Source organism: Ascaphus truei, chromosome 7 (assembly GCF_040206685.1).
Source record: "Ascaphus truei isolate aAscTru1 chromosome 7, aAscTru1.hap1, whole genome shotgun sequence".
Classification (NCBI taxonomy): Eukaryota; Metazoa; Chordata; class Amphibia; order Anura; family Ascaphidae; genus Ascaphus; species Ascaphus truei.
This window is the reverse complement of record NC_134489.1, coordinates 79,566,120-79,580,347: the sequence shown is the minus strand read 5'-3', so window position 1 is coordinate 79,580,347 and position 14,228 is coordinate 79,566,120. Positions and strand designations below refer to the sequence as shown.

At 38.0% G+C, this 14,228-nt stretch overlaps 1 protein-coding gene across 6 annotated transcripts in view; it reads right to left on the bottom strand.

Annotated features, from left to right (window-relative positions):
* The window catches only part of LOC142499606 (sodium channel protein type 2 subunit alpha-like), a 167,676-nt gene that overhangs the window by 15,029 nt on the left and 138,419 nt on the right, over nt 1–14,228 (bottom strand). For 4 of the 6 annotated variants that reach the window (XM_075609189.1, XM_075609188.1, XM_075609187.1 and 1 more), the window contains 2 exons: nt 13,858–13,980; nt 1,402–1,683 (listed from right to left, as the gene is read on the bottom strand). In XM_075609189.1, the coding sequence (XP_075465304.1) occupies nt 1,402–1,683; nt 13,858–13,980 (405 nt within the window). The remainder of the gene's footprint in view (nt 1–1,401; nt 1,684–13,857; nt 13,981–14,228) is intronic. The other 2 variants (XM_075609192.1, XM_075609193.1) reach the window with 1 other exon arrangement.

Below are 14,228 nucleotides of genomic sequence, written 5' to 3'. Positions count from 1 at the left end.
GCCAATGGCACCCGTCACGTCGGCGCCAGGACGGGGCATGCTAGCCCCGCCTCCCGCCCGCCTCTCAAGTGCGCTCGCTGCCTCGTCTGCCAGGACAACTAAAAGCTCCTGCTTGAGCAGGCGGGCCTGAGCAGCAGGGTGGAGGAGCGCGGCTGGAGGCACCATGTCCGAGGCCTTAGGCTGTAGCAAGGGAATCCTATGATCTGCCACATTTTGAAGGTCACCAAGTTTACATTGTGAACCCGTGAACCTGCTCATCCTTACTATAAAGTAAGAATGAAAATGTAAAGCTAAGGCAATCAGTAAAAAAGTTGTGCACAACTAGATGAGACTATGTAAGTTATTACACTAAAATACAGTGAACATATTTATTAAGCAGTGCTAACTTGTAAAGGCACATTAGGCCCCTTTCATCTACAATATGTGGCTGATCAGGTGCCTTATGGCTCAGCACCAATTGGTAAATACAGGCCAATATATATTTTACTCTGTACTTATAATGGCAATGGTTACATACAATGTAATCCACTTTGGTGGCAAGTAAAATGGTCAGTATAGAATTATGTTGAAAGCTACTTTGTATTACACACTTTTTTGGAACTTTTCGGAGGATTACACAACCTCTAGAGGTAGCTTTACTTGAAATGTATTTGGATTTTCAATAAGAACCAAATAGTGTTATTGTGGCAGGACGGCCTCATGGTGTGGCCAGTAAGAGTTCCAAACAGTGGGTAAGGCTGTCATATTTAGTGGTTTTATTTTCCATAGTAAATAAACATAAGGCACACTGTCCCTTTAAGGCAAACACAAAACATAAAAATAACATCTACTCCACGGTAGGGAGGCTAACTATACAGTATAAAGCTAACTGCGAGTTGGCCGACTAAACCGGTTACCAACTTTAAATAACAGATTATTTTATATAGAAATAAGAACAATTTCTTATCTGGTTAGTGGGGACTCCTGTCCTAAAAGAGCTTTCAGGCAATCTTTCAGGATCGCGCAGACAGGCCAGCTCTGGTGTATGAGATAACCCACCTACTACCAGCAGTAGCCTCCTTATCAAGCTGCCTGACAGCGGAATTAATTCAGCCCTGATTGCTCAGGTAGCTCTAATTGGGTTAACCTTCTGACTGCTGGTTTCAGCAGTCACAAGTATTTTTCCCAGGCATAGTCATCAGCAAGTGGCTTCTCCCTGTCACAGTTATCGAGTAGAATCATATTGAAATATTTAATTATTTGAGAAACTAAACTCTAGACGCTTTTATTACAAGACATTTCTAAAACTATAACTGCACATTAAAACACAACAAGCAAACATCTAAAAGGGACTGCTTGCCAAAGACATGTAGCTTAGCATTGAAAATATTGACTTCTACTTTTAGATATGAAATGACTTACCACTTGAAGCAAAGCAAGATATCCAAATCCCACGTTGTCAAAGTTCACTTTCACATTTTTCCACCTGACCGTTTCATTCATCTTAGCTAGCATGAGGCATTCAGTCTTATTGTTGACTTGGGTGTGTAGCATCATCTCCCCAGTTGTTACATTAACACAGTGATAGTATTTGCCAGAAAACATATTAACTCCCATTATGCTAAAAATGAGCCAAAATATTAGACAAACCAGAAGAACGTTCATGATGGATGGAATAGCTCCTACCAGGGCATTCACAACCACCTAATATGAAAAAAATGAAGAGAAAAAAATTTGGTTAGCAACACATTACATTATCTTGGTAGAGAACATGATGTCACTAAAACACCCACATAAAAAACACTACTTTGCACAAAATGAAGTGAAAAAAGAAATTAAATGTTACCCTATTCTAAATGAATGGAGCAATGCATGTGCATAATGGAAAAAAAACTAATTATATTAAGATGAAGAAATTTAACAAGGAAATTTAAAAAATAAATTAAAACAAAAAGAGCAAAACCTGCTAGTGGTATGGTGAAACCTGAGGTGGGCATGCTAAAGAGAAGGGGAAAAAAATGAATGTTATATGTAAGTATAAAATATAAAATATATACAGGCCCATATTTATTAAGCAGTGCTATGCCGTAAGACATCATCCATCCAAGTTAATGGCTCCAGCACCTGTTTTATGGACTAGCACCTCAGTAAATATGGACCATTACCACCTGCTAACAAACATACAATATGACTGGTGGGAACAGACAATGGCTGTGAACAGATCATTTCTTCGAAATACGACCATGCAGATGACCTTTTTATAGGCCCTGAAAATGTTAAATGCAGGCAATTTCGTTACATGGATCATTCCCAACTTACTGTATTATCCAGTACTATAGTGTTCAGAGATGTGCGAATGTGTCCAAAACGGAATCATTACTTTTTTTCACAAATTTTCCTTAAATTTCGCAATTTTTGAGAACGTTCAAATTATTTTAAAATGAGTCACATTTCGCAGAATTTTGCAAATCGTGCTAGATGTGCAAAGTGAAATTTGGTTGTTTAATCTAGACTCTGATATAGGGGTTTTGCTGGAGAGGAGATGCAAATATGCTTATTTTTCTGGTATCTCAAGTGTTCTGAAGTTTCTCTCCACGTGTAAATGGTCCCTCAACTAAATTGCTCTCTCTGCCCTCTCTCATTACTTGGCAAAGCATTCAAATGTTCTAGAAACAAAATGGGCTAATTTGGCTTGATTCAAAAACTTGGGTGACCATTTCGCACAGCTCTAATTGTTTCCATTTTAAACATGGACAAATTCTTAGTAAATAGGACTTACAGTATTTGACTGTCACAGTAGTTCATTCCATTTCAAACTTCAGTCTTTAACTGTTTTGTGTAGCATTCATTTCAGGAACCATTTGATTCGTTTAAAAATTGCTTGAAAATGTGATGGCCTTTCAGAGTTAAAATTGGTTGTGCCGTGCACAAAAGGAATGAGCCCAAAGACGATTTTTTTTGTCAATAATAATATGTAGTGACATGTTTTCCTTTTATTTCAATGGTGCAGTCTGAAGAAGAATGTCAATGCTAAACACCATAATATTATAGTTTCAAAGAGATATCCATTAAGTCTGTCTCAGGCAGCAAATATTTTCTTTGGTTCTTCATAAAACATGATTAAATAAGGATAGTGTGCTAATGTTTTAAATGTATTTGAAAATGCATTATGCCTATATTTTCTAATGGGAAGATAACATATTATTGTAATAATAGAAAATGTACAAGTACAATGCTAACTTCCAGTTTTAATATTTAAAAGTTAAATACAGTACTTACTGCGATATTGCAAGACCTTGCGATAAGTATTTTAAAGAGAGGAAATCACAGTATTTCTTGCTGGTATCCTGCTCACAAGTACTAAGATGGATCATTCGCCTTACGTTAAATGCAATATACATTTTCCAGAATTCATTTTTGTGAATTTAATACTTACATTTAAACTGAGCTTAAGGTAGCAGTTTGTGGGAAGCCCGCTACCTTGTGAAAGTGAACAAGGCGCACTGTATAATGGTGCTAAACACCTAAACACCTTGAGCTTCCATAACTAATTTTTCTTAGGTGCACTTCTGTGGCCTATGTAGCCGGTCACGTCTGTAAATAGCATGGATCTGCAGTGAGGTGCACATCTCTTTGACTAGAATAATACACAATAAAGAATGTGTAATTCATAGGAGGGGTGTCTGTTTGGTGTTTGGCGTGGCTTAGAAGGCAAGTGGGGATCAGTATCATTATTACTTTGGGACTCATTTCTGAGTCTTCATATTCTAGCAGAAGAAACTATGGCTGGAATTCACTAAGCTCCGACAAGGGGTATCACAGCTCGATTTCATGTTAACTGTCATTAAAGGATTTAGCTGTGACACCCTTAATATAGCTTAGTGAAACCCCCTGTATATGGCTTTGTGTACAGCCAGCCATACCCTTAAATATATATTTTTTTGCCACTGATCTGAATTGAACACTTCTAAAATTGTGCTGGCTATTAAAGATGGTGTCTTAATAGTGTTCCCCTAATTCATCGTTTCACCGACCATAATTGGCCCTCTAAAAAAACATTGCCTATGTCTATTTTCATGTCCTTAAGGTATATGGAAATCGTTAATCCATATTTGTAGAACCATGGGTCTCCCAGTGGTAATACTTCTACAGTCGTGTATCGAGAATCTCACAGTTCAGGGTAATGCAAAAAATATAATTATAATGCATTCATCGTCATCATCGTCAAACTGCTTTATACTGCAGCTTATTCATTTTCAGGGTGGAAGATCCCGAACATGAACTGCAGATTAACGTACCAAAACTTAACTTGTATAATTGAATGGCAGTATTACTTCCATTTGTATTTTCAAACATTAAAGTATGTGTGTGTGTGTGTGTGTGTGTGTGTGTGTATATATATACATACAGATATGAAGAGAGAGAGGAAAGCAATCCTTTTGAGATGTTCCTAGAGTAGGGTAAAGTGTCTTCTAAGAGAGTACAGTGTTCTGAACAACATACAATATATATATATATATATATATATATATATATGCAGTGGTTGACAAATCACCAAAAAATCTACTCGCCACACAAAAAAATCTACTCGCCACCTAGTACCAAACGTATGCTGCTTGGGCCAATAGGAGCTCGCCACGATGTTAAATCCACTCGCCCGGGGCGAGCAAATGTATAGGTTTGTTGAACACTGTATATATGTATGTATATATATATATATATATATATATATATACATATACATACACACAAATTACCCTTTTTTGGCTGAAGGGTTCTTGTCTGGGATCCTTAAACCTTAAAACCCACTGGGGCCTATGCAGTAAAGGTTCAAAAATATCGCCAGGCCAGTTATATTGCCGTTTTTGGAGCGTTGCTATCCCCTAAAGTGGTACTGATGAATACATTATCAGTCACTATGCAAAAAAAAAATACACATCCAATGTCAAAACCTGTAAAAAAAAATACATTTACAAACATGCAATATTTTACTTGCCATTAGAAGTGCTGGCCCTCCGACTCCCGAGGAAACAGGAAGCTCACGTACCTCGAAGGCCTCAAACAGCATCCGATGCCATCCGCCATGAAGATCCGGATCAGGTACACAAATCTTCTTTCTTCTATCTTTAATCAGCTTCTTCTATCTTCATCTGTCATTATTTCTTGATCTTCTTAATCTTTTTGTAATCCAAAAAGCCGCATGGTAGATCCCAACCAATGTTGTCTCGTCATCTTCTTGGGCTCACATGAGGCGTCACGGCCTTAAATAGGGCTTGTGATGTCACATTTGGGCGGGAACTGGTTTAACCATGTGCCGATTTTTTTTTTAAATGATGTAATTTAAAGGGAATTATGCCAGCCAATCAGAATGGCTGTGCTTCATTTCCCTTTAACATGACGTCACTAAATCCAAGATGGACGGTATTTCAGCCAATCAGATCGTGGGAACTGAATCCACAATCTGATTGATTGTAATACACCATGTGACTCCCTTTGGATGACGTCACATACTTGACCTACAATGTACACCAACCAATCAGATTAGGGAATTGGTTGGCTGAAATATCACGTGATGCCGGCCATCTTGATTTAGTTATGTCATGTTAAAGGGAAATGAAGCACAGCCATTCTGATTGGTTGGCATCATTCCCTTTAAATGACATAATTATAAAAAAAATAATAAAGTTGGCACATGGTTTTAACAGCCAATCAGATGGCTGTTAAACCAGTTCCCGCCCAAATGTGATGTCACAAGCCCTATTTAAGGCCGTGATGCCTTATTTTAGCCCAAGAAGACAACGAGACAACATTGGTTGGGATCTACCATGGGGCTTTTTGGATTACAAGAAGAAGATAGAAGATTAAGAAGATCAAGAAATAATGACAAATGAAGATAGAAGTCGATTAAAGATAGAAGAAAGAAGATTTGGGTCCCTGATCCAGATCTTCATGGCGGATGGCATCGGATGCTTTTTGAGGCCTTTGAGGTACGTGAGCTTCCTGTTTCCCCGGGAGTCAGAAGGCCAGCGCTTCTAATGGTAAGTAAAATATTGCATGTTTGTAAATGTATTTTTTTTTTACAGGTTTTGACATTGGATGTGTATTTTTTTTTGGCACAATGACTGATAATGTATTCATCTGTACCACTTTAGGGTGTAGATCAATACATTATTAGGAAAATATTTTTGGGGCATTTCTTGCTGTATATTGATGTAGATTTTTGCGATGTCAGTTTATTATGTGGATGTAATTGTTTGGTATTTTGCTGCTTTATTTAAATAAAATGTTGGCAATTGATTTTCATTTTTAATTAATGATGTGTTGTGTTGGCTAATGCTTTGGTTGTGTTTCAGATATTTTTTTAATAATTAATTTCTTTGTAGGTTAATGTTTCAATTAATTCATTGCTGTTGTATTAATTAATTGTTTGATTGGTTACTGGTTTAATTCATTAATTGTTGATCTGGTTATTGCTTGTATTAATTGCATTAGCTTGCTAGTGTTATTTAGTGAATTGTGTTTTTCTGGAGTTTTGTAATGTTTTATTATTGTGTTTTTTGAGCATTAATGTAGTTTGATTAGGGTGCCCATTGAGTGCTTATCATGCCCATATTATTATATGGGTATGATGTACCACTATACGACTCAATGGGTACAGGGTGGGTATAGTGGGTCTGGGGTGGGTGGTTAGGCCTCCCGAGTGGGTAGTGGGGGCAGGATGGGTTAACCCCTTAATTACTATAGCGGTTATTAACCGCTAAGGTGATTTAGGGGTTTGGGGCCAATAGAATGTATTTATTATGTATGTATGCTTTCTGGCAATGGAGAACAGGGACCTGCAGTATGTTGACGAGGACACCCTTCATATTGCTGTAGTAAGTACAGTAGAACTGTATTTATTTAGTGTATTTATCCTGGTTAATGTTATGTTTAATAATGGCCAAATAATCTATTACCCATATCTGGATAATAGTTATTTTGCCCATTACTGTATGTGTTTGGTGGGGGGTAGGGGGGTATTTATTTAAATGTAGATCCATGTTTTATTGGTTGACATACAGGGTTGGTACCTTAGGTCTGCGGGGACCTATAGAGCCCACCCGAGGACCCCCGTACGCCCACGGGGGACACATGCGGGGAAGAACTGGGGGCTGCACAGCTGTGGGGGTCCTGCGGACCCACAGGGACCACCCGGGAACCCCCAGACACTCGCGGGCCCACCCGTGCACCCCATCGTGGCCCATGGTGACCACCCGGAGGCCCATGGTGCCTAGCGGGGACCACCCGGAGACCCCAGACACTTGTGGGCACCCCCATCTGGTGCACTGTGGGGCCTTCGGACACCCATCGGGCCCACCGGGGACTACCGTAGGCCTGGGGTATTAAGCCTGTATGTTAAAAAATAAATCATGTTTTTACAGTATGGGGAGGGCACAGGGTGGTGTATTGGTGTTTATTAAATATTGCAATCTTTATTGGGGTCTAGGAGGTGGGTAGTGGGGCTGTTGTGTGTGTATTGTTTTTATTGTGGGTAGCAGGGGTAGGTGAAGGGTGTATTAGCCCCAAGGATGGGCGTTTAGGCCTTGCGGGTGGGTAGCGGGAGGGGTTAACCATTTTTATTACCATAGCGGTATAAACCGCTAAGGTAATGAAGGGGTTAAGTCCACCCGCAACCCCCCCCCCCCCCCCGCAAGACCTAAACACCCACTAAGGGCCAAATACCCCCCTCACCCACCCCCGCTACCCACAATAAGCCTGGCACCGGTGGTTAACCCCTTCGGTAATGAAGTGGCAGTAAATGCATTTTTCCTGCATCGGATGCATGCCGGTGGTCTCCGGTGCTGGTATTAATGGCTATCAGCTCCGGAGACCCTCGGCATCAATACGAGGCAGGAAAAATGCCCCCAAAAATTCTAAGTGCCGTATCGCTGCCTTATCGACGCTTCTCACCACCAACTTGTCAACTTTTTCTGGCGTTTGGATTTGAGGAGAAAATCGCCATTGTAGGGCTGCGATAGGCGGCGATAACCTACTAGAATCGCGCATGTTTATGAACATTCAGAAAAGCGTTGATTAGTGGCTTATCGCCGCTCAGTCGGCGATTTGGTTTTGTTCAAAAGTTTTTTTAGGAGATTCAGGCATTTATTGCGCACTTATCGACGCTTACTGGATCGGAGTAGGCATTTTGGCCGATAAGTGGTCGATAAGTGACTTATGAACGCTTACTGCATGAGGCCCACTGTCTTTTAGGGTAACCCGCAGTCACAGGACAATCCAGCTCTGGTTTAAGTCTTTTATTTTTCCTTGGCACTCCAACAAACAAAAATCAAGATAAACAAAATAATCAAAAATAAATTCTTGCTCTATCTAAGCATTAACTAGACAGCAATTCTCTAGCTATATTTGGGTGGCTTCCCCACTTACCAAACAATAAAACATAGGTATCCTAAACAAACCTACTGCAAACAAGTAAGCGTTTGTAGCATCCAGCCCTCTTAGCTGGAATAGGAGGGAGGGGAGAACTGATCCAGCCTGGCCTTTCTTAAACTCTGTTAATTAAGGTCAGGTGATCAGCACCTGGCTCTGTTTGCAGAACCTCCCCTGGATCTTTAACCCTTAGTAGGGGCAGGTAGTTTGCCAAAGCAGGAGGTATATACCTCCCCTCTACAATTTTACCACCTTTCCTCTCACAAAATATATATATATATATACAGTATATATATAGCTACATTTTTTGCTCAGAACACTTGTTCAGAAGGCAGTTTACCATACTCTAGGTGCACCTTCTCGAAAGGATTGCTTTCCTCTCTCTTCATATCTGCAATATGTATCAAGCTTCTTTGGAAGCCAAATCCTGAGGTAGCACCCATTGTCTCAATGGGGCCGGGCCTGCTGCAAGGTGAGTTTTTAGGCTGACATTAAAATTGTGATCACCTCTAGCGACGGAGCGCTAAGCCAGGCCCCCAGTGTATGAGCCAATGAGGGCGAACCTGCCTGGTGATGTCTCATGGCCGTGCCCTCATCACTCCTTCATCACACACCCCCCCTGTCTTTTCCCCTGCAGCTCACTGCAGACCGGGTAACTCGGCTGCACGCGCCGCCAGCCTCGCAGGCACGCGTGCAGCGCAGGCACTGGGGCCATAGCCTTACTCAGCCAGGAGAGGTTTTTTCATGTTCTCAATCTAAATAAAGAAATTGAGCTAATGTAAAATCCCTTCTGCCTTACACTTTGACACACTAGCCAAAATTACCATTTCAAAATTACAGTATAAAATTAATTCTTGCCACATTCACATTTTTGTAGAGAATAAAAAAAAAATAACTTTGTACGAATTTGCACTGCTAGCATTTTTGGCAGATATTTGTAAAAAAAATAAATAGAATTAATAGAAATATTGATTTTTACAACTGCAGTCATTTTTCATTTGTAGAGATCAAACTCCATTTTACAGGTAAATTCACCTGACCTCACTTGCCAGCAGTACTATTAGTAGCTGCACTAAAAGAGCACTTGGGCAGTACCAAAATAATATGCTTATGCAGAACACAAAATGCCTATTTGTGTTTTCTTGTTGTCTACATACTGTATATGCACAAAACTGATTTGAAACTATGTTATTTACAGGAATGTATAAAACTCACCTTTAGAAATAGAATGTTTTATATGTGAAAGTAATTTGGGTTTTATAATTTGTTCCAAAATATATAATTTGTTAAAGTAGCAATGCCTCTTACTAAAAACTGTAGTCTGGCACATAGTCATTCAGAAGGTCGGATGTCTGCAACTATCAGTCTCAATATAATAAATGCATTATGTGTTTTAAAAAATCTTGATATTGAGATGCCAGCACATTAGCATTTGATAATCAATATAAACCGAGTGTGGTTCTCTTTTCCACCACCTCTACAGTGCATCATATACAGGTTACCCAATACTATACAATTGTAAAAAAAAGGGATTAATAAAAATATTGTTGATTATACTGTAAATAGGGTAACAAAATTACTATATTAACCGATAAAAGAATGATGAATTGAGTTAACTGCATTGTCCCTATAGACATTGCTGGGTTTTTTTTCTAATAATTTTAAGTTACTTAACAGTCAACCAAGTAAATATTGTTACACATGTACTTAAGTCATTTTTGGGGTTTCACGTATCAACGCACAGACAATTGTGTTTAGAAGCACGGCTCCGTTTTTTGGAGCAGAGTTGAGTCATATGTAAGAACAGTTTCTTGCATCTGATGCAGAATATTAGACTTACTTCATATATGGCAAATTTTTGGGGGGAAATGAAAGGGAAAAGAATGTTCCACAGAGACGCAGAATGTGATACATCTCATTATAATATGTGCATTCCTACCCAACTTCTCCTGCTGACACAGCCCAAGTTGCAAGCTGGGGCTGATGGAGCAAAATTGGAGCAAAGTAATTTGATACTCAGGTGCAGGATGAAAATGTTCTGGTTTTGAACCAAAATTGCCATGATACATACAGTAGACCACTCCATGTTACTGCAGGTATTCTTTATTTTATGTACAGTACTGTATTAATATGAATGTTGACTGCATCTAGTTATATATGTAATTTCTTAGCAAATATATCACTGGCTGCATTTCCCTGCTCTGGAATGTGACATTGCTCCATTGTTTCTGATGTTGTGGAATATAATCGTAGCAATTATGAGTGAGTATTACCTCATTCACTCAAAAATTAAATGATTTTTTTTTTTTTTTAGACTGGAAGTTTGAAATACAAATTGTATTTAGAGCAATCAACTGAACATGCATCTGAAAGTTCAACTTTAACACATTTTAAAGTTGTTATTGTTTTTTGCTGAAATAAAGCACTGTGTTACATGCTTCAGTGTCCTTCCAATCTATTACATGCATTGATGGGTTTATTTTCTTCTGCATATTAAATCAATGTAGAGTATTGCTGCACTTATCCTTCCTAGCAACAATCCATCACCAGTGCAAAAAATATAACACGGTGACTCATCAAAAAGTAAATACAGATTCACAATTTAATTTTTTCTTTTATATGGTTCTATTATATTACCCAGAATACTTTTACATGGGTTGTAGTCAATACAAGTATGGAACACAAATCCAGAGCGCTTGTACAAACACATTGTAGGATAAGCTATTTAAGGCACGAGAATTATATTCAGATTTCTTCCAATTGTAACGCAATCTGTTTGCAGCAGTAATGACTGACAGGCTTAGTAACTTGTGTATGTTTCCCAAACATGTAACTTATAAATCACAAATGCTGATTTTTAAATTTTTTTTTAATTAAACAGAATTAGGGTGGTCTCTTTGCTTAAAAGTCTTTTTCGTTATCTGAGATTGACACAATATCTTTATGCGAATGTTCTTTCTATTAGAAATAGATGTTACATATCTAAATTATGATATATTCCTTTCCCTTTTGACACATGAAATGCCTGTCACTATTTAAAATGCAGTTCACAGCACAAAAAAAATGTATTGACAACAATTGTCTTACTAGCTCAGCTGTCACATAGTGCTGAACAATCTTCTTCTATCAGTGACAGTTTCACATTACTGCGTTTGTTAATTCATTACAATCACATGATTGAGAGATACTGGTATTAGAAAATAATAATCTATACAGCACAGTTGTGACTTGTGCCAAATGTGGCCAGTATCATAGTTTGCAACGTTAAGGTTCTTGTCAATGGAAATGTTTCTATTTATCATAACTCACTAATAGCCATTAAATATGTTTCTCGTGTATAATATGCAAAAGAACATTAGGATCGCTTGCTGATACTTCACTCACTTCTTTGACCAAAAACATTTTAAATGTACTTTGTTATATGCGGATCAGATTTAATCTAAATGCATTGAATGGACCTGATGTTACGCAGTAATACTGTACTTTAAAAATAGGGCATATACTGTAGTAATAAAAATCATTACTGTATCCATGTAGAGATTGTAAGTTGTTTATATGTAACGTAATTGTATATGATGCATACAGTATAATAGAACATTCATGTTTTAGCCTAACATTTAAATAAAGGATATGCTTTGTTTATGATGTATGCAATATTTTGGCTCACAGAAGGATTTGGAAAACGTTTAACTGATTCATACTGTCAGAGCCAAAATACATGTTATTGTTATACACAAGTATACCTTACTGTCTATACATCTATTTACACTACCCAACTAATTTAAACAGTTAGGAGTTGGGGAAATTATAGCCGTGGTGTAGCTACTATTTTAAACTCTTTTTAAAACACTGTAGCAAAAAAAAAAAAGGAAATGTAAGTTGATGGCATTTCTTACACTGTTATATGTCAGTCAGCAGATAACACGTTCCTTAGAAATGCTACAAGCCTCAATTAAGTACATGAAATTAACTGATGCAGATGCCATATTATATGTGACAGTTTACATTCTCCTTGTGGGAGATAGATTTTATTGATGCACCACATACAATTTTGTAACATAGAGCAGAATTAAATGACCCTTTCTTTAGTGCCACTCAGGTGAACATTGACAATGCATCCATGCATTTGATGACAATACAATTTTTCTGATAGCCAGTAGCCTTAGATTTTAAACCACAGGGTCTATTAAACAGAAATCTTTCAAGCTATGCAGGGTTTTGTTTATACTTTTCTTTGGATTGAACAAAACTAAGCTTTCTTCCCATAGACTACAACTTCATACCACTGAAGGAGATACTCAGGGGGACATATGTAATAAGGGTAAAGTGGTACAATTCTGGAGCAGAAAATATGCTTCAAATGTGTCAAATAAAAAAATCCTATTAAATGAATTGGGGTTTCTTGATTTGATACATACAGTATGGTGCAGTTCCTCTTCCATCCAGAACTGCACCTCTTTTGCCTTGATACATATGGGCCAGGGACTTGCTTGTAAAATGTCATAGTTAATAATGTAAATGAATATTGTTAGATACAAACAAAGCCCAATGTCAGAATACCCCTAACATCAACACATGAAGGGCCTCTCTATAATTATTTTTTTTTACCGTGATGGGAAAATGTCTGCGTTTGCTTTATTTTTTCATAGCAAATTCCCAGTGGTATAATGAGAATTTATAAACCAAGCACAACTGAGAAAAACACTGCAGCCACCAGTATCAAATAGAGATTTGTGGTTTATAATTCAACCTTTCTTTTTGAGATTGTGTGTGGTCACTTTGGGAGGAACCAGGTGGTCACTAGCGTTACTAGTCATGTGTATTTCATTTCAATTATTTCTTATGTGCCTATATTTAATGCTTGGAAAAGTAAAAAACAAATGGATGTTTTAGGGTACGGTGGTGTTTTTTTGCTATACAAGTGTTGTACACTTAATTCAAGAATACTTTATTTTTTGCATACTGTATATATTTTTGTCTACATGTACAGTTTTGTTTGCAGGGTTATCTTAAACCTCATGATCTCATTCACCAAATCATGATAGCTTTGCATCACGTGGTAATGTGACTGAAGTGAATGGGGTCATAGCAGTTTAGCAAATGAGGATTTATATATTTTTCTTGCAGCTCCTGTAATGTTTCCATCTTTAACAGGCACACAAGTTGTTTTTGCTACAATAACCCAACTAAAATACACATATCAGAGTAATGAGCATGTTTAAGAGGTTTGAATTTCTGTTGAATAGACCCCTGTATGAACAAAGCTGATATGTGTGATAGCATATGGGATTTGCAATGTGCTGAAGCATCCTACCCCATATCTGTTAGTGATAAACAGTAGGTATGAGGTTATTGCAGCATTTCTTCATGGATTTATCATTCCTTATGCTTTTTCACATGCATGGTTTTTTCTATGCATGCATTATTTCAGTTTCTTTCATGTCATCTTACCCTCATCCCTTCAAACCGTGAGAGGGCTCTCAGGGGTCTCAATGCTCTTAGTGTCCTAAGGGACTTAATGGCCCCTAATTCTGAGTAGCCCAAGGCATTAGCTATTAAGCTAACCAAAGAGACCTACACAAAAACACAAAAGCAATAATCTCATTGGTCTCTATACATACATTTACTGCAACATACACCATGGACTTTTGTAAGAAGATGACATTGGACATCCTTTTCCTTGAATCCTAGACCTAGGAGAGATCTTTAAAAAAATGTGGTTATCACAGCACACTTGTTGATGAAACCTGTTGGCACAAGCGAGCATAGAAGCCTTACCCTCTTACATTTTTTTTGCTGAAGGTCCAGTTGGGTGTGAAGAA